The 21,830-nt window shown below is 40.1% G+C and overlaps 1 protein-coding gene across 1 annotated transcript in view; it reads right to left on the reverse strand.

Annotated features, from left to right (window-relative positions):
- The window catches only part of LOC311138222 (uncharacterized protein), a gene marked incomplete at its 5' end in the record, with an annotated part of 64,895 nt that extends 53,221 nt beyond the window's left edge, over positions 1-11,674 (reverse strand). Inside the window, one exon of the mRNA XM_084172898.1 lies at positions 11,642-11,674. Within this exon, the coding sequence (XP_084029024.1) occupies positions 11,642-11,674 (33 nt within the window). The remainder of the gene's footprint in view (positions 1-11,641) is intronic.
- Positions 11,675-21,830: the final 10,156 nt, after the last annotated feature.

Genomic DNA, 21,830 nt, shown 5'->3' on the forward strand with positions numbered 1-21,830 from the left:
TGGATGCAATGTTCAGACATTCACACAAGTAAATGTAGGCTACATTAGTCCTAGCGCTAACTGAGGAAAGATTGACCTAACACAAGCGGTCATATTTAGCTAACTCTCGGCTTACAGAAACCATAATATGAATTAGCTAATAGCAGTGGCAATTTTAGCATGTAAATCTTGGGGGTGCAAACTCAAATATGTTTTGGGGATGCATGCCAGCAAAGCCACTACACAACACAACACTAAACAATACATTAATTGCACTATAATGGTGACAAATGGTGCCCACAAACTGTTAGGGCCTACATAAAGCTGTCCCAAAAGCAGAGCTTTCTTTTCAGCACCTTGGAGTGAATCCTTACCACCGCTACACGCAGACCCTTGTCTGGCAGTGAAACAGTTCATTCGGCCTCATTTTCTGCCTTTTTAAAAAACATAGCTGATATGGCTGACTTGCTTAAACAAATGTGGTTTCTACTCACAACTGAGATGTACAAACTATGGCATAAGGGAACGATAAGCGGATAAAGACATTAATGAGCGAGCTAAGACGGACGTAGTCAATTTAACTATTTGTTCAGCACTTTTTAAATGTACAGCGACAGAATTCAGAACATTGGCCGTTCTTACAGTATTCTCCCTGTACACCAAGTCAGAACCGTAGGATAAATAAAAGGGGCATGTCAGCAGACAATGAAATCTCTTACAATATTCGATGATTACATTTCTCTAAAACAGGCTATAGGCTAAATGTGCACCACCAAGTCAGAGCAGTAGGCTAAGTTATGAGGGGGAAAGGGACCAAATTATTAAGGTGAGGCACATGGGCTGCTAAAAGCTTGCTACAGTATATACAGTGCCTTGCGAAAGTATTCATCCCACTTGCCGTTTTTCCTATTTTGTTGTATTACAACCTGTAATTTAAATGGATTTTTATTTGGATTTCATGTAATGGACATACACAAAATAGTCCAAATTGGTGAAATGAAATGAAAAAAATAACTTGTTTCAAAAAATTCTAAAAAATAAATAACGGAAAAGTGGCGCGTGCATATGTATTCACCCCCTTTGCTATGAAGCCCCTAAATAAGATCTGGTGCAACCAATTACCTTCAGAATGCACATAATTAGTTAAATAAAGTCAACCTGTGTGCTATCTAAGTGTCACATAATCTCAGTATATATACACCTGTTCTGAAAGGCCCCAGAGTCTCCATCACCACTAAGCAAGGGGCACCACCAAGCAAGCTGCACCATGAAGACCAAGGAGCTCTCCAAACAGGTCAGGGACAAAGTTGTGGATAAGTACAGATCAGGGTTGGGTTATAAAAAAGTATCAGAAACTTTGAACATCCCACGGAGCACCATTAAATCCATTATTTAAAAATGGAAAGAATATGGCACCACAACAAACCTGCCAAGAGAGGGCCGCCCACCAAAACTCAAGGACCAGGCAAGGAGGGCATTAATCAGAGAGGCAATAAAGAGACCAAAGATAACCCTGAAGGAGCTGCATAGCTCCACAGCGGAAATTTGAGTATCTGTCCATAGGACCACTTTAAGCCGTACACTCCACAGAGCTGGGCATTACGGAAGAGTGGCCAGATAAAAGCCATTGCTTAAAGAAAAAAAAAATGGTTTGCCAAAAGCCATGTGGGAACTCCCCAAACATATGGAAGAAGGTACTCTGGTCAGATGAGAATGAAATAGAGCTTTTTGGCAATCAAGGAAAACGCTATGTCTGGCGCAAACCCAACACCTCTCATCACCCCGAGAACACCATCCCCACAGTGAAGCATGGTGGTGGCAGCATCATGCTGTGGGGGTGTTTTTAATCGGCAGGGACTGGGAAACTGGTCAGAATTGAAGGAATGATGGATGGCACTAAAAACAGGGAAATTCTTGAGGGAAACCGGTTTCAGTTTTACAGAGATTTGAGACTGGGACAGAGGTTCACCTTCCAGCAGGACAATGACCCTAAACATACTGCTAAAGCAACACTCGAGTGGTTTAAGGGGAAACATTGAAATGTCTTGGAATGGCCTAGTCAAAGCCCAGACCTCAATCCAATTGAGAATCTGTGGTATGACTTAAAGATTGTTGTAAACCAGCGGAACCCATCCAACTTGACTGAGCTGGAGCAGTTTTGCCTTGAAAATTGGGCAAAAATCCCAGTGGCAAGATGTGCCAAGCTTTTTTTGTCTTATTTCTTGTTTGTTTCACAAGAAAAAAGATTTTGCATCTTCAAAGTGGTAGGCATGTTCTGTAAATCAAATGATACAAACCCCCCAAAAATCCGTTTTAATTCCAGGTTGTAAGGCAACAAAATAGGAAACATGCCAAGGGGGGTGAATACTTTCGCAAGCCACTGTATATCTTCCTGGCATATTACATAATTTATTCAGCAGTATTCAATACATTTCAACAGGAAGGTGGTGTGGTGGTCCTCCTTGTGGGCAAATTGTGTCATTACATTTTGTCATCAAAGTCTGGCATTCTCTGGATTTATGGTGCAGACAACTGGGAACTCTGAGAAAAACAAGGTCGAATCGTGACGTCAGGGATCTTCAGGTCAGAGCTCTAGAAAGAGGCCTGAGTCCCCGACTTGGAATTCGGAGATGGATGACCGGCAGAAATCATGCTGGATTGACAGCATGGCCAATGTATTCAACCTTTTCTGGCCCATGGTGTTGCATGTGAATGTTTATCATTTTAAGCTTGGAAAAGAGACCCTTAAACCCAGACTTGAACCACACATCCTCTCCACCGAATAGCAGGCCGGGGAAGCAAAATAGGGATTGTTTTGCAATGCCTGCAGTTAGCTACTGATTCCTTCCAAACCTCTCATTGTTGAATTTGCGATTTACAACTTGTTGTGTAATGTTTATGTCCAATGGCCGATGAGCACCGATACGTTTTATCTATAATTTCTCTTCATATGACAAGGATTGAAAAGGATTTACCAGTAGATTGTCGACCTGATTGATGATGATGACTGATTGTCTAGCTTGCTAGCTATGATTTTGAAAGTATGATGTTGACATGATCAGTCCAATCAAAGCTATGGTAGATATAACGTGATTTGACATTTTATCTGTGGTCAATGACATTAAGCCTTCTTGGATGGGCACTTCTAATGTAAATCTATGTCCCCATGAGTGACAGAACACTGAGCCAATCACGGCGCAACTAGAGAAGATTACCAACCCCTATGCTCTGTATTTTCCACTGGCTGCCCCTCCACCACAGAAGGCACAGAGCTAGGCTGAAACACCTGCATTTTGGAGCTGCCTTACTCAAGAAAGCGGCTTTATTAACTAAATATATCTATTATTTTACATTGTTTGCAAACTGATATATGACACGTATTAATTCCAAAATAACATGCAAAACACGCAAACAGGTGGGGCTCAAAACAGGTGGGGCTCTGTCCCAACTGCCCTGAATGACGGGTCGCCACTGGCTAATATGAATTACTATTTACAATTCATCACATCACGGGTGAGCTCACCATTGATCTAAGTCATTGAGTAAAACACTTTTCGACCAAAGATAAGAAGTGGAGACAAGATGAGTTTGGTCTGTTTGCGGTATGCATGTTGAAGGGGGTGTGTCGTCTACCATCATTCACTTCCCTTAATTTACTTCCGGAAGTTTACTCAAAAGATGAGTGAACCATCTCTCACCTCATTTGTTTTACATTTTGGGTCTGACAGACGTTTACGTGACACCCAGAATGCATTGTATAATGTCAACAAACATGGTGACACACATAGCTGGCAAATAGCTTAGCATTAGCTCATCATAATCAGTACAACCTCCAAAAAAGTATTTTACACACATCATATGTGTCCATTATAATCTATGCAAGAATAGGAATTAATGATTTGTCACCAGTACTTAAAAACATCTGAATAAAACAGTAAATACATTATGCTCTATACACACATACATACGTTATGCTACAGTAGGAATTACAACACGATATACAGAAAATAAAGCACTTACTTTGATTGGAATGCACACATGTCCACAGTTATTATTTGTAAGGTAAACAACAATGAAGGCAATGCGAGCGCCAGCCAGAAAATGTGCCAGGGGGGGAAAGTTTGTGCTAGACTGCGCAAATGTCTGCATACTTGACTGGGGAAACACTGGGGAAGTGCTTGGGCTCTCATTGAAGAGAGAAGTGTGTCCGGTTTAGTAAAGCCTCAAACATAAATTGTCCGCAACAGTGAAATGGGCTACATTCTATGGGAATTAATGAGGCGGAACACACCTCAATTAAAACTGTTGTTACAAAATAAAACTTGTTAGAAAATAATATATCCTACAGATAATTAGCAGGCAGCATGTGTCTTTGATTTATATTATTCCGATTAAAGACGCCATGTCTTTTTTTTGTTCGCATGAATGCTGAATAAAGTGATCAAAGTCTAAGAAATCTGAATAGAATGGAAATTTTGGTTAGAACCACTTATAATTTTAGCCTTGTAATGGGCAGTGTTCAAATATTTCCAAAAATAGGGTCCATGAACTGAAGTCTGAAGTTGCCGTGAAGTCCACACTGCTTCTTTACATCATTCAAAAGGTCAGTCACAGATTCAGGTAGTCAACAAGGGAAGGTCAGTCTCTGGCAGCTGCCATCAATCAGGATGATCTTCATGATTGCAGGAGTTGACATCATCTTGCTTCTTAGTCTGCAAAGAAGACAGACAAGAACGACAGGCAAGGATTATTCTTCATGGTCCATAAAAAGTTAATTATATTTAAAAGTTGTAAGAAATATAGTTTTCATATCTATTTTCTACTGATTAGGCAGGCATTCATATTAATTGATATTCAACCAGTCTGTGCTAAACATACTTAAACTGCGGACTGATCCAATGATGTAGTCAACCAGTGGATAACTGTCTGCCAATTCACTTAGTGCCACTAGAGTGACATCTCCTGTGGGAGCAGGATAAGTTCAAAGGCTCTATAATGTTCTCTGTACCAACCACACAGTTCCTTGACAATGAAAAACACACTCTCATCAAATTTGAAACATTTCACCAAAATCTGGTAATCCACCTGCTAATTTATGGGCAACTATCATTCCCTTCATGTAGGTTATGCACTTACTTGTCACACACTGGGAGAGATGAACCTCAGTTGTTTCAGGGTACTTCTGTCGAATGGCTTCAGCTATTTCATTTTTGAGTAAATCCACTGGGAGAGTGGAGACAGTTGAGACCTCAAGTTCAGACTTGCTAAGATATTGAGAGCTCAACTGGTAAGCAATCATCATCTGATGCTCAGAGGCTAATGAAAGAGGCAAATTTTTTAAGCACCTTGTGTGTCTGATAACTTGCTTAAAAAAAGCTATTTTTAGCCTCAAACCGCATTGTCCATAGCCTTGCAAGAGGACCAAAAAACCTAATCAGGGAACATCTCTTTGTATCTATGCCTGTGCTCAATTATTTTGCTTTCTAGATAAGAAATAGAGTCATCACTATGCACAGGGGCAACAACAAGCTCAATGATGTCTTTCAGGTCCATAAGTACCAGCCATGCTGGCTCATATTCAGGTACAAAGGGGCCGATCAAAAATGGTAACAACCTTAGCAAGCAACAGTTTTCATGAGCATTTCCACCCACAAATGAGATAAGTTGCTTGTGAAAACAGTCTTTCTTCACCCAAAACATTTTTGTACAAGTATCTTGAGCTTGTTTAACATGAGTCTCATTAAGTTATTTTGTTCTCAAGCTGAAAGCACCAGATGCAACTTAATGTAACTGAATATCACAACTCTTTCCTGTGCAAAACCTGCAATAGTACTCCCCTGAGAAACTCTAAATGAAAACAGCTATGCTTTGAGCTCCCAGATTGTCAGCCATTACACTCTGTACTGTACCTTTGACAGATACACCTAATAGAGGGGCATAAACACCACATTCCTCCAGAGTTCGTAGATCTTGTAGAAAAGGTTCTAAAACCTTACCATAACCATAGGTTTTAACATCATTGCTCTTGCACAGAACCGCTAAATAAATGGATGATTAAGATGAATGAGACCCATGGGGCAAGTTAGCCAACACCCAAGTCATCCACATAAAGACCTAAGAGTGTCCGTAGCTCTTCTCCAGAGAGAAAACAGTTATCTTTAAAATGTGAGCCATCTTTGTAGGGCTTGTATTGATATGATGGTCCAATATTAATGTCCTGCTGTCCCCAATGACTCTCAACTACTTTATCAACAATGTCTCTTCTACTTAAAAGCTTCTGTAATGACTTTAGTATTGGGACATACTGGAAAGTGTGTCTCTTTTTAGCGTTGAGTATGTATTCAATTGGCTCCACAACACTGAAGTTCTCCTTGTAATACTGCTTACGCTGATAAGCAGTGCTAAGACGACCACCTTTTTCAATAGACTTGTGTACAGGATTACCAGAACAAACTGCAACAGCAATTTCTTTAATGATCGATTCATCCACTTGGAGGTTATGTTGACGAAAGATGCCACTTACAAAGTCACTAGATAAAGGGACAGGTGTGGAACAAATCAAATGATGGAGCTCCCTTAAAACCTCATTAATAGCTGAGCTTGGCACATGGACCAAATGCTCTAATTTCAGTAGAGAAGCTGCAAATCTTTCCTCAATAATAGTTGCTAAGCCTTTATCTGTACAATACAAATCAGAAGAAGCATTGGCATCATCAACAAACTCTTCTTCCTGATTATTTGCAGGTGATTAATCTGCTGATGGTGAAGATACTCTAGTAGTTGTGACTACTCCAGGTTTAAAATCCAACCATGTATGAGAGCAATGTTTGCGATTTTTGTGAGATTTAAAGGTACCATTAATGTTTGTCTGAAAATTACAGCATACAAACATATAAGTGATAGTTTCATTACTCTTGAGATGGCTGTTGATGTGTACAAAATAATCATTTTCTGATGCTAAATCATCACAAGCACATAGATGACAACTGAATATTGCCAAATTTGTGAGATTGTTAGTAACCTCTGTTGAGTGGACTTTACTTTGGTGCACAATTAAGGCATTCCAGGTCTTAAATGTGCATGGACAGTCAATGTATGTACATGGGTAACGGACAGTACGGCCGTAATGTGGGTGCTTTAACTTGTAATGATGCAAAATTTGGGAACTACTTGACCCCAATTCTGAACATCCCTTACATTTCCACATTCACACAACACTGAAAAAAAGAGAACAGAAATACCATAAGACCTAAAGACTGACATTTGGAGCGACATTTCTTTTGATATTAAAACAACCTCTGATAAAAGTACTCACCAACACTATATAGCCTTTGAATGGGTAGACAAAGCAGCACAAATGTAGTAGGAAAACATGATGGACCTGTAAATATACATTTTGTTCATGAAATTATTATTTTTTCATTATGAAATGTTTCATTCAATTATCTATTGATGTATGCATGCATCCACTCATATGCACATATGTTGAATTATTTTTATTTTTGTCAAATAATGCTAAAATGAACTCCACATCCCATTTCAATAAGTCTGTATTTCACCTTTGCACCACGTTTTACAACATGGAGGCAGCCATGGGCAAACTGTTAAACTGCACGAAGTACCAATGTCATAGGATTAGGTGTATAATCATTAGATCTTAAATATGTAATGAAAACATTTACAGTTTTTCTGACTACAACCAAACAGACAAACGTTGAATAGAATCAATCACCATGCTTACCTTGACCAAGATTCTAGGTACTGTCTTCTCCGCTAACGCTCCAGCGTTCTTTCTGGAAAATTCTTATCTCGCACGGTTTTAATTGTTCCTCATTACTCGTCATGAATTAGCTTTATTGGTTCACACTGCCCCTACATGATTCAAACTAGTAGATCTTATTTTGATTTGTGTTGCATTGATTGCAAGCAATGAAATCGCATTGAGAGGAGAAATTACATATGTTTGAGTAAATCACACATAATATGTTTTCGTAAAACTGACAGCCCATCTTGTCCGGTTTTTTCAGTGCAGATTGTGGCAAGTTTTTCATGCAAATCACTAATTCATCCCATAGATGTAGTCATGCCATTGGAATTATTTTATTCCTGTCTGGTTTCAGCCATCTGAAATGTGACACCTTTAGTTTCAGCAGGTCCTATATGGCCGATATTGCAACTACAGGCTTTTCTGTGTCCCAGGTTTAGTTTTTATTTTATATACACTACCAGTCAAAAGTTTGGACACACCTACTCATTCAAGGATTTTCTTTATTTTGACAAATTTTTACATTGTAGAATAATAGTGAAGACATCAAAAACGATGAAATAACACATATGGAATCATGTAGTAACCAAAACAGTGTTAAACAAATCAAAATATATTTCTTCAAATAGCCACCCTTTGCCTTGATGACAGCTTTGCACACTCTTGGCATCCTCTCAACCAGCTTCACCTGGAATGCTTTTCCAACAGTCTTGAAGGAGTTCCCACATATGCTGAGCACTTGTTGGCTGCTTTTCCTTCACTCTGTGGTCCAACTCATCCCAAACCATCTCAATTGGGTTGAGGTCGGCTGATTGTGGAGGCCAGGTCATCTGATGCAGCACTCCATCACTCTCCTTCTTGGTAAAATAGCCCTTACACAGCCTGGAGGTGTGTTGGGTCATTGTCCTGTTGAAAAAATAATGATAGTCCCACTAAGTGCAAACCAGATGGGATGGTGTGGTAGCCATGCAGAATGCTGTGGTAGCCATGCTGGTTAAGTGTGCCTTGAATTCTAAATATATCAACGACAGTGTCACCAGCAAAGCACCCCCACACCATCACACCTCCTCCTCCATGCTTCACGGTGGGAGCCACACATGCGGAGATCATCCGTTCACCTACTCTGCGTCTCACAAAGACACGGCGGTTGGAACCAAAAATCTCACATTTGGACTCCAGACCAAAGGACACATTTCCACCGGTCTAATGTCCATTGCTCGTGTTTCTTGGCCCAAGCAAGTGTCTTCTTCCTATTGGTGTCCTTTAGTAGTGGTTTCTTTGCAGCAATTCGACCATGAAGGCCTGATTCACACAGTCTATTCGGAACAGTTGATGTTGAGATGTGTCTGTTACTTGAACTCTGTGAAGCATTTATTTGGGCTGCAATTTCTGAGGCTGGTAACTCTAATGAACTTATCCTCTGCAGCAGAGGTAACTCTGGGTCTTCCATTCCTATGGTGGTCCTCATGGGAGCCAGTTTCATCATAGCGCTTGATGGTTTTTGCGACTGCACTTGAAGAAACTTTCAAAGTTCTTGAAATGTTCCATATTGACTGACCTTCATGTCTTAAAGTAATGATGGACTGTCGTTTCTCTTTGCTTATTTGAGCTGTTCTTGCCATAATATGGACTTGGTCTTTTACCAAATAGGTCTATCTTCTGTATACCCCCTCTACCTTGTCACAACACAACTGACTGGCTCAAAGTCATTAAGAAGGAAAGAAATTCCACAAAATAACTTTTAAGAAGGCAGACCTGTTCATTGAAATGCTTTCCAGGTGACTACCTCATGACGCTGGTTGAGAGAATGCCAAGTGTGTGCAAAGCTGTCATCAAGGCAAAGGGTGGCTATTTGAAGAATCTCAAATAGAAAATATATTTTGATTTGTTGAAAACTTTTTTGATTACTACATGATTCCATATGTGTTATTTCATAGTTTTGATGTCTTCACTATTATTCTACAATGTAGAAAATAGTAAAAATAAAGGAAAAACCCTTGAATGAGTAGGTGTTCTAAAACTTTTGACCAGTAGTGTATATTAAGTTGACCCTAAAATAACCGTCAACTTTAAACAAAATATATTTTTATATATATGTTTTTCTGTTCATTTTGAAGAGCATTTTATTTCAGGATTTTACTGTTTCGTATTGACAAGGCAGTTGTCCCAGAACCTGACTTTTGAACTTCTTCTATATGTTTCAACATGAACATTTTTAATAATACATTTTCAATGTGCATAAGCACTAAATCAATATTTTCCACGAAATACAGTTGTCCCACAGATGTCCCACAGTATTGCGTCGTTACCATCGCACTGTGCTTTTTCAACATTATACATATCAAGTCACACAAGAACTGGGAAGTGACAGTGAAGAACAAGGATATGACATATGATATTATATCTCCACCTCCAAGAAAAGTCACTTTGAATGCGTCAAATTAGGAAAATATTTGTGTATTCTGCGTCATTACCACAACTGTTGTAACTCATCTAGATTGTCCTCTATTTGGAAGAATACATCTCATTCTATTGTGGTTGGAGTATATCAAATGGGAGCTGATCATATTAACAAAGTAAACCTCATGGCCTGATAGTTAAATCCCAAAAAATAGTATCGGTAATGACAATTTCCAGGTTATTGCCATCAGAAAATAATGACATTTTGTATAACTTTTGTATAAAATGGGTAAACCCCTGCTTAATACTGCTTATCACATAATCTTTTACGGTTTTTATAGCAATCGATGATATTGTAAATACCCATTTCCATGCAGTTTTTTTTAACAACTAATGCAATTGATCATTACCCTCTCATTACCGCCACACAGTCATTACCACCACAATCTACACATATTTTTGAAGAAAAAATATATTTACACATTAAATATCACACTCCTGTTTTCATCAAGTGTAAAGCACTTACTTATCCTCAATAGATCAACTTAAAATTGAATAAATACATCACCATTTAAGCAGGTAATCGCAAATACATTTTAACTAGGTTCCCACCCCTGACCTTCCCGATCAAAAAAAAATTGTCCCGCGGCTGAATCTAGTTGATGATCCCTGCCCTAAAATCAACGAGCCACTTTCCAATGGCACCACTTCTTAATCAAACTATCTTCCTTCCCTAAAACCAAACAATTAAACCTGTCACATATGGGCACATGGATTTCAGGGACGTACAGACAAAACTATCTTACTATATTTAAAAGTTGGACTTGTGAAGTCTTTGTGCAGGAAATGGACAAATCCTATTGATGGGGCTCTTTGTCTAGTTCAGTCACTCCTCTTTTCACAACACATCCCTGCATCCAGCCCATCCAGTACGGCCCCACATATACATATATAAAACAACTAAAGGATTTACTTTCTGGCATTAAAATAGTTACACAAACTAGCAGCTCAAAGAACCAAAAAGAACCAAAGACGAGAGAGCTCCCTTTTGAGTTGAGTTATTGAGTCAAGAAAATACATTTAAAAAGATACATATATCATAGATGTTTTGAGTGTGATACTGTGTGTTCTAACTGCGCCACAGAAGTTGTTTCATAAACCTGTGACGCGTCCTGGGCTCATTTCATAAACATAAAAATGCTTACAATATTTATTGTCACTCCCCTAAAATCTACTGGCTACACATCTGGGTTTCACGTTACAGATCATGTACTTCACAGTAACCACTCTGTGCATTCGCTAGGCTACTACAGTAAATTACTCAGATAATACAATTCAATAACTGTCTTGTCAAATTCACACATGCATCAATGGCTTAATAAAATAGTTATAGTAAGTGCTTACTATTTGCAGCCCATCATTTATTACCTTTAACAAAAAAGCTTGGAACGATTACTATTTGCCCAAAATGCGCAGGTTCCAGAGTAGGGGACCTACCTTGGCTTTGTGGGCTGGTTTGTGTGTGTTCATCTGGCTGACCTAGGCAAGTAGAACAGAGTAGAGTCCACTTTTAGAGTCATTGGAGCAGAGTTCCTGTCTCTGGTGAAGATTAGATTATTTCCCACTTGATGTGCATAACGATGAAGAGCAAAGAGAAGGAAAGGAGTGATATTCCGAATGAGGGAATGATCAATGTCCGGATGTTGACTTACAAGAAGTCTAGGGTCCAATGATCAACTTTGCTTAGCCATCTCTGTCTTCAATGACTGACTGAGCGAGTATGGGTGTTGGTGTGTGTGTGAGTGACCGCCTCTCCTCACTGGTACCTCATTGAGAGGCAAAGTCTTAAAACACCTCCTCTTTCTTTCTTTCTCTCTCTCTTTCTCCCTCCCCCACCCTCTCTCTCGATCTTGTTCCTCTGACTTGCACTCTCATTTTCTGACTCACTCTTTCCCCTCTCATTCTCACCCTCACTCTCCATCTCTCTCTCTAACTTGTTGTCAATGTCCATCAATCTCTCTCTCAATCTTGCTGAAGTCCTCATACTTTCCTTGCGACATGGAGCGATACCCCTGTTGACCACTCATTAAACACAATGCAGTCCTATTAGATGTTTATGTTAGTTTAACTTCACACAGTACGACCTCTAGTTACTTGTCTTGTAACTTGCCCATAATCTTTTCAAGACACTATGTGAAGCTACTTTGAGCAGCTCTAGCGACACGAAGGGTCTTTTCTCATTCAACTCGTGTAGAGACAAGCAAAAAGCTCTGTTTTTGTGTTTTAATAATTCTCAAGAAGTCTCACATGATCAGGGTGAATCCTCTTAGCTACAGTTGACCATGGTGAACATTGTGGCGGTATGCAGGGGTGGAAATGGAAACAAATCACTCTAGGAACCCTCAAATTGTAAATCCTTGAATTCAGTGCATTTTTACATATCACAATGATTTCACTCATTGAATTCAATTTTAAATGCTGAGGGTTCATATTTAATTTCCCTTGCCCTCAGTTCAGAAAATAAACATTTCCAAAATTATATAATTAGACATGATTGATGTCATATTGTACAATATGTTTGTCTCCCCTATGTTTATAAACCGGTTATATTGGTTATATTCAAGACAATGTTGTTTTGATTGATCTCAGTTGTCCAGTATCAAAGTAGCCTGTCATTTGGGTCATTTTTGTGGTATTAAAATATATTCTGTTAATGTCTCCAGTCTGTAAAATGAAGTATAATTGCATGAAATGCATTTATAAAAGGACACCATTTGACTCTGGGGCTGAGCCCCAAATGTACGCTCTTTACAGAACGGTCTTTTTTGCAAACAGTCTTGAGTTAAATAACTTCTTAACCTGCAGTGACTAGGCTACTGGTATCCAATCTAGGCCTAGGCCTACTCATCACATTAGGAATTGTATTTTAATATTAGTCTGCAAATGCAACAATATATGCATATGGTTTATTATTAAGGTCAATTCTTCAGTGCTGTTCATGTGTTTCAACCATAGCCCCGGGAAGATGTTTTGATTAGGGGTGGGGGGTCAGCACCCCCTAACCTAACCCTTCCCACAGCTATGGTGAAAACTCAAGACCAGAACTGATGAATACTAGCCCTAGGCTTTGGGTCAGCCAATTAATCTATAGACATGTGTCTGCATGTCCTAGACAAGACAACTGGTTCCATGCCTTTTTCATTACATATTGACGTTCAAAATGTCCAATTATGACCACTAAATCATGAGACCAGGCTGCTGGGGCAGAGTTTTTCCTGATCTGGTAGTAGGCATACCTAACCAACTCCGGACCTAAGTTGTAGCGTATGGCATAGTAATAAATCAGCTGTAAAAAAAATTTGCTTTATGTGGGCTATGATGGGACCAGATAATTTTTCTAAAAAGGTACTTATACAATATGGCATCACTATTGTGTTGATTGATTAATTCCAGTCAATAATTTTGGGGGAAAAAGGCCTAGGTAGCCCAGCCATGTCACGACTTCCTCCGAAGCTGCCTCCCCTCCTTGTTCGGGCAGGCTTCGGCGTTCGTCGTCACCGGCCTTCTAGCCACTGCCGCTCCATATCTCATCATTCCATTTGTCTTGTCTTGTCAATTACACACACCTGGTTCATATTCCCCTCATTAGTTTGTGTTTAAGTGTTCCCTCTGCCCCCTTGTCCTTGTGGGTGATTGTTTCATGTGAGATGAGTGTAGCTCGTGTGCCTGTATTTGTTCCAGTGCGCCTGACTGTTGACGCTATCTAGCGTAACTTTGTACTATGGAATAAACTCTGTATTCTGTGTTTTACCCTCCTGCGCCTGACTCCTTCAAATCACACTCTCACAAGCCACCCAAAGTGTGAATATAAAGCAAATTTGATCACATTCACATGTTCTAAGAACACAAATAAAAGGGCCTATTTTAGGCTATTAATACATAGCTTAGGCTATAAAAACATGACGTTATGTTTCCCCTGGCTATGCTACCTACAGATGTAGTTGTTATCAGTAGACTACAGTTGATCAGACTGAAACACAGACTAATTGTGCACGTTGACAAATCATGAGGAAATGTAATTAAATTTGTAAAAAATTGTGGCGGGTATGAGCTTCTATATAAAACAGCTCATCACGGTGAATTCACTTATACCCACATTTTCAGTCGCATTTTGCTTTTACCACATGTAATAATTTGCATGATATTGATAAAAATGAAGCTTTGTTTGTAATCTAAGGTAGGTCTACTGTACTTTTATATTCAAATGACTGGGACAAGTTATTTCCTCTTCTGGCGCACATCTTCAGGATACAGTGCCTTCGGAAAGCATTCAAACCCCTTGACTTTTTCCACATTTTGTTACATTACAGCCTTATTCTAAAATTGATTAAATCATTTTTTTATTTCAGAAATCTGTACACAATACCCCATTATGACAAAGCGAAAACTGGTTTTTAGATGTTTTTGTAAATGTATTAGAAAAATAATAAAACAGAAATACCTTATTTAAATAAGTATTCAGACCCTTTGCTATGAGACTCGAAATTGAGCTCAGGTACATCCTGTTTCCATTGATCATCCTTGAGATGTTTCAACAACTTCACACACCTGTCTATATAAGGTCCCACAGTTGACAATGCATGTCAGAGCAAAAACCAAGCCATGAGGTCAAAGGAATTGTCCATAGAGCTCCGAGACAGGATTGTGTTGAGGCACAAATCTAGGGAAGGGTACCAAAACATTTCTGCTGCATTGAAGGTCCCCAAGAACACAGTGGCCTCCATCATTGTTAAATGGAAGAAGTTTGGAACCACCAAGACTCTTCTTAGAGCTGGCCGCCCGGCCAAACTGAGCGATCGGGGGAGAAGGGCCTTGGTCAGGGAGGTGACCAAGAACCCGATGGTCACTCTGACAGAGCTCCAGAGTTCCTCTGTGGAGATGGGAGAACCTTCCAGAAGGACAACCATCCCTGCAGCACTCCACCAATCAGGCCTTTATGGTAGAGTGGCCAGACGGAAGCCACTCCTCAGTAAAAGGCACATGACAACCCGCTTGGAGTTTGCCAAAATGCACCTAAAGACACTCAGACCATAAGAAACAAGATTCTCTGGTCTGATGAAACCAAGATTGAACTCTTTGGCCTGAATGCCAAGTGTCACGTCTGGAGGAAACCTGCCACCATCCCTAAGGTGAAGCATGGTGATTGCAGCATCATGCTGTGGGGATGTTTTTCAGCTGCAGGGACTGAGAGACTAGTCAGGATCGAGGCAAAGAACTGAGAGATCCTTGATGAAAACCTGCTCTAGAGTGCTCAGGACCTCAGACTGGGGCGAGGGTTCACCTTCCAACAGGACAACGACCCTAAGCACACAGTCAAGACAGCGCAGGAGTGGCTTCGGGACAAGTCTCAATGTCCTGAGTGGCCCAGACAGAGCTCGGACTTGAACCTGATTGAACATCTCTGGAGAGAGCTGAAAAAAGCTGTGCAGCAACACTCCCCATCCAATCTGACAGAGCTTGAGAGGATCTGCAGAGAAGAATGGGAGAAACTCCCCAAATACAGGTCTGCCAAGCTTGTAGCGTCATACCCAAGAAGACTTGAGGCTGTAATCGCTGCCAAAGGTACTTCAACAAAGTACTGAGTAAAGGGTCTGAATTTATTTTTAATAAATTAGCAAACATTTATAAAAACCTGTTTTTGCTTTGTCATTATGGGGTATTGTGTGTAGACTGATGAGGGAAATAAAACAATTTAATCAATTTTAGAATAAGACTGTAACGTAACAAAATGTGGAAAAAGTCAAGGGGTCTGAATACTTTCCGAAGGCACTGTAGTCCTCGTTGAGAAAGGTGTAAGTTCCTATCAAGTTCTTGTCTCTTTCCAGAACAGCTACCTTGTCCTTGAACCTCAGTAACTTGACCTCTATCGGCCTGGGCCTGTCACCTGGGCCGGTGGTGGGTTTTCCAGTCCTGTGGGCGCGCTCCACCTCAATTTTCCTGTGGTGCATCTTCACTTTCTCCAAGATCATTTTGTTCACTTTGTCCTCCGTCCAGGTCTCATGTGGAGATTCTGCATTCCGTCCACAACAATGTTGTTTCACCTTGATTGTCCCTCAAGATAATCTGATTTCTCTGTCATTGGTATCATTTATTCACATACAGAACTAATGTCCTCTCTCATTGACTTACAGATTGCTGTCATCTTGCCGTTCTCCTGTTTAAACTCATCAAGCTGACCCCGGGGAAATGGCAAACTGTCCTGGACTTCTCTGGTCAGGCCATCCATTATTTTATTAGTTGACTCCACCGGTATTTGGGCAAAACACTTGAAGCTATTTTCTTGTTATTGTAACAACTGCTTGTAGAACTATTTTTGTTTGTTTAAAAAATCCTTCACCTGTGATAGAGAGACACCACTGTCCTCAACGGTACTCCCGCCGGCTTTGGTCTTTGTCATTGAAACAACGTAGGTTACACTGTTTCTACTCGCAGTTCCAGACAGGGCAGGTCTCAGGGAAGATTTGAAACAACAACAACAAACAGTAGGGATCTAGACTGCCACAAGCCCAGGACAATCCGCTGTCCCATTCACAATGGCCAACCGCGTCACGGGCTGCTTTCAAGCCCTTAACCCTCCCGTTGTCCTAGGGTCAAAATGACCCACCACTGTGTTGAACCAACTTTATTAAATTTTTATATTTTTGGGATCATTTGTGAGAAGGAGGCAGTGAGACTTTAAAGAAAGTATCACTGCCTCCTTCTCACAAATGATCCAAAAAATATAAAAATTAAATAAAGTTGGTTCAACACAGTGGCGGGTCATTTTGACCCTAGGACAACGGGAGGGTTAAGAAAACCCTGCTAGCTTGATAGGAAGTTAGCTAGCAGCTAGGCTAGATGCTACGCCAATCAGCTCCTCAGACATGGCCTTTGTCGGCAGATCACTGGACAGATAGTAGCGGTCCCAGCAACTGATGCCAACCACGTCACAGGATCCAAACTCAAAATGTAACTAGCTAGTAACTAAACTTTTTCAATAGACTTCCAAAACCCTCCAAAACAACAAACCGAGCTCTCCCTTGTTTCGCGTTCAACAGGAAGTGATCAAGGAAGTAATACTTTTTTCATTGCCAAGGTTAGCAAACTTAGGCATGCCATGCCAACAACAAATTCTGAAACTACACATTCATGCATAACAGACTAAATTATGAAATACAATCATTGTAATTTTGAATTCTGTAAAGTGAGTGTGCAAGAGATGAAAAAAACAACAATGACAAGCCACCTGTGTCTGACAACTTGCCACTATTTGCCATCTCTTCAATCTAAGCCTACAGAAAAGTGTGTGCCCTCAGGCCTGGAGGGAAGCAAAAGTAATTCCGCTACCCAAAAATAGCAAAGCACCCTTTACTGGCTCAAACAGCTGACCAATCAGCCTGTTACCAACCCTTAGTTCACTTTTGGAAATAATTGTGTTTGACCAGATACAATGCAAACAAATTAACAACAGATTTTCAGCACACTTATAGGGAACAACATGTACAACACTTACACAAATAACTGATTGACTGAGAGAAATTGATAATACAAAGATTGTGGGAGCTGTTTTGTTAGACTTCAGTGCAGCTTTTGACATTATCGATCATAATCTGCTGCTGGAAAAACGTATGTGTTTTGGCTTTACATTCCCTGCTATATTGTAGATAGAGAGTAACGTATCTAAAAGAACACAGAAGGTGTTCTTTATTGGACGCCTCTCCAACATAATCCAGGTAGAGTCAGGCATTCCCCAGGGCAGCTGTCTAGGCCCTTTATTTTTTCAATCTTTACTAATGATCGGCCACTGGCTCTGAGTAAAGCCTGTGTGTCTATGATTGCTGATGACTCAACACTATACACATCAGCTTCCACAGCAAGTGAAATCACTGCAACACTTAACAAAGAGCTGCAGTCAGTTTCGAAGAAATAAGTTAGTCCTAAATATTTCAAAGACTAAAAGCATTGTATTTGGGACAAATCATTCACTAAACCCCAAACCTCAACAAAATCTTGTAATTAATAATGTGGAAATTTAGCAAGTTGAGGAGACTAAACTGCTTGGAGTAACCCTGGATTGTAAACTGTCATGTTCAAAATATATTAATGCAGCAGTAGCTAGGATAGGGAGAGGTCTGTCCAGCATGGCTGGCCCTTAAATGTAGACGGAGAGCTAACATTAAAAATATGCATGTCAATCTCTCCTGGCTTAAAGTAGAGGAGAGATTGACTTCATCACTACTTGTATTTGTGAGAGGTATTAACATGTTGAATGCACCAAGCTGTCTGTTTAAACTACTAACACACAGCTCGGGAGGCACACAGTACTATATAGAACCATGACTACATAGAACTCTATTCCACATCAAGTAAGTCACGGAAGCAGTAAAATTAGATTTTAAAAAAAAAGAAGATAAAAATACACCTTATGAAACAGTGGGGACTGCGAAGAGACACACACACAGGCACAGACGATGCATTCACATACACATAATAACATACTGTATGCGCTATACACACATGTACACATGGATTTTGTGTTCTAGACATGTGGTGGTAGAGTAGTGGCCTGAGGGCACACACTTAATATGTTGTGAAATGTTTTGTAATGTTTTTTTTTATTGTATAACTACCTTAATTTGTCTGGACACCAGGAGCTAATGGGGATCCATAATAAATACAAATACAAATATGTGTGTGTTTTGATTTTCCGTGGCAATTCTGTGTCTGTACGATTAACCTCAAAGTACAGATTTCTGGTAGACATCATTCTGGGTGGATGGGGTGAATTACATAATTTGATTTAAAGTGCTATGAATATCGAATTTACTTTTGTAAAAGACAAAGAACAAAATGTACATTGTGGACCCAGAGGATAGCACTTGAAAGTATTAATTAAAACACTTGTTTCCAAAGCTGTCCTCAAAAAGTGCTACATAAACGCTATACATTATTGTTTTCACCTGTTGCTCAACACAAGCTCCTACCAGCTCTCCAGTGGAATGTGAATGGTGTTGGTTTCTCCCTGCCACAGCTGGAAGCCCCCAGGTCTCTGCCAGTTTACACTCCTCTTACACATCCAAGAATGGGCTCCTACTGGAATGTCAGCCTGGGAGAGCAGAGGAAAACTTCCCAGCAAGCCAAAATTGGTTCTGTGAAAGTTCCCAGAACATTCATTAGGTTGCGGCAAATGTTCTCATAACACAAAAACTGTCCATTTGTGCTCATGATTATACTTTTTTTCCGCTTGACGTTGCAAGAAAATACATGTGCATATGTTCTGACATATATCCATAGTTTGGATCATAATTTAAGGATTTCAGTACAAACGGAAATACACCAGAAACATTAGGATCCTGGTGGCGCAGCAGACTAAGTTGCCTACTGGGCTTGAAGATGGCAGAAAACAGTTTCAAATCTGCTTGATTACCATTCTTTAAAAAAGCTGTAGCTACAGGTAACTGCCAAAAATAATTGAAACATTTGAGTAAATGAGGGATACAAAGTATATTGAAAGCAGGTGCTTCCACACATGTGTACTCTGAATTAATTAAGCAATTAACATCCCATCATGCTTACGGTCATGTATAAAATGCTGTGCAAGCCATTATTTTGGCTACCATGGCTATGCCCCCATAGGATGACAATGCCCCCATTCACAGGGCACGAGTGTTCACAACCCAATTGAACACTTATGGGAGATTCTGGAGTGGCGCCAGAAACAGCGTTTTACATCACCATCAACAAAACACCAAATGATGGAATTTCTCTAGGAAGAATGGTGTCGCATCCCTTCAATACATTTCCAGACACTTGTACAATCTACAGTGCATTCGGAAAGTATTCAGACCTGTCACGCCCTGGCTCTGGGGACTTTTATATGTTGAGCCAGGGTGTTAGTTTCTATGTGTTAGTTTCTGGGTGTTAGGTTCTATGTTTCGTTTTCTATGTTCTTGTTCTAGTTTATGTGTTTCTATGTTGGCCGGGGTGGTTCCCAATTAGAGACAGCTGTGGCTCATTGTCTCTGATTGGGATCCATACTTAGGCAGCCTGTTGTGCACTTGTCTTTTGTGGGATCTTGTTCCGTGTAGGTTTGTGTTTATGACCGAGGACTTCATGTTTCGTTTTGTTGTTTTGTTGCTGTGTGTAAGTACTCAATAAAAGATGTCCGCATTGTCGTTTGTCTTTTTTCGCTATATGTTGTGCTTAGTGTAGTTTACGCGTTGCGCGTACTCTTTGCCTCCTGTGTGTTCGAGGCCATTTATTTTGGATTGTCTTTGAGTCTCAGTAAAGTCGTTTTGACTTATCCGCTGTGTCCTGCGCCTGACTTCACCACCACATCCACAAATATACCGTGACAGAAGATCCCACCATACAAGGACCAAGCAGCGTGTGCAGGAGCAAACGCCGGGTAAGGAGCTGGAGAGGTTGGCGATGGCCCAGGTGGGCCAATGGTGGTTTAACTTCTTCACACAGTACGACCTCTAGTTACTTGTCTTGTAACTTGCCCATAATCTTTTCAAGACACTATGTGAAGCTACTTTGAGCAGCTCTAGCGACACGAAGGGTCTTTTCTCATTCAACTCGTGTAGAGACAAGCAAAAAGCTCTGTTTTTGTGTTTTAATAATTCTCAAGAAGTCTCACATGATCAGGGTGAATCCTCTTAGCTACAGTTGACCATGGTGAACATTGTGGCGGTATGCAGGGGTGGAAATGGAAACAAATCACTCTAGGATCCCAAAAATTTTAAATCCTTGAATTCAGTGCATTTTTACATATCAAAATGATTTCACTCATTGAATTCAATTTTAAATGTTTAATTTCCCTTGCCCTCAGTTCAGAAAATAAACATTTCCAAAATTATATAATTAGACATGATTGATGTCATATTGTACAATATGTTTGTCTCCCCTCTGTTTATAAACCGGTTATATTGGTTATATTCAAGACAATGTTGTTTTGATTGATCTCAGTTGTCCAGTATCAAAGTAGCCTGTCATTTGGGTCATTTTTGTGGTATTAAAATATATTCTGTTAATGTCTCCAGTCTGTAAAATGAAGTATAATTGCATGAAATGCATTTATAAAAGGACACCATTTGACTCTGGGGCTGAGCCCCAAATGTACGCTCTTTACAGAACGGTCTTTTTTGCAAACAGTCTTGAGTTAAATAACTTCTTAACCTGCAGTGACTAGGCTACTGGTATCCAATCTAGGCCTAGGCCTACTCATCACATTAGGATTTGTATTTTAATGTTAGTCTGCAAATGCAACAATATATGCATATGGTTTATTATTAAGGTCAATTCTTCAGTGCTGTTCATGTGTTTCAACCATAGCCCCGGGAAGATGTTTTGATTAGGGGTGGGGGGTCAGCACCCCCTAACCTAACCCTTCCCACAGCTATGGTGAAAACTCAAGACCAGAACTGATGAATACTAGCCCTAGGCTTTGGGTCAGCCAATTAATCTATAGACATGTGTCTGCATGTCCTAGACAAGACAACTGGTTCCATGCCTTTTTCATTACATATTGACGTTCAAAATGTCCAATTATGACCACTAAATCATGAGACCAGGCTGCTGGGGCAGAGTTTTTCCTGATCTGGTAGTAGGCATACCTAACCAACTCCGGACCTAAGTTGTAGCG

Source organism: Coregonus lavaretus (assembly GCF_964263955.1).
Source record: "Coregonus lavaretus genome assembly, chromosome: 12".
Taxonomy (NCBI): domain Eukaryota; kingdom Metazoa; phylum Chordata; class Actinopteri; order Salmoniformes; family Salmonidae; genus Coregonus; species Coregonus lavaretus.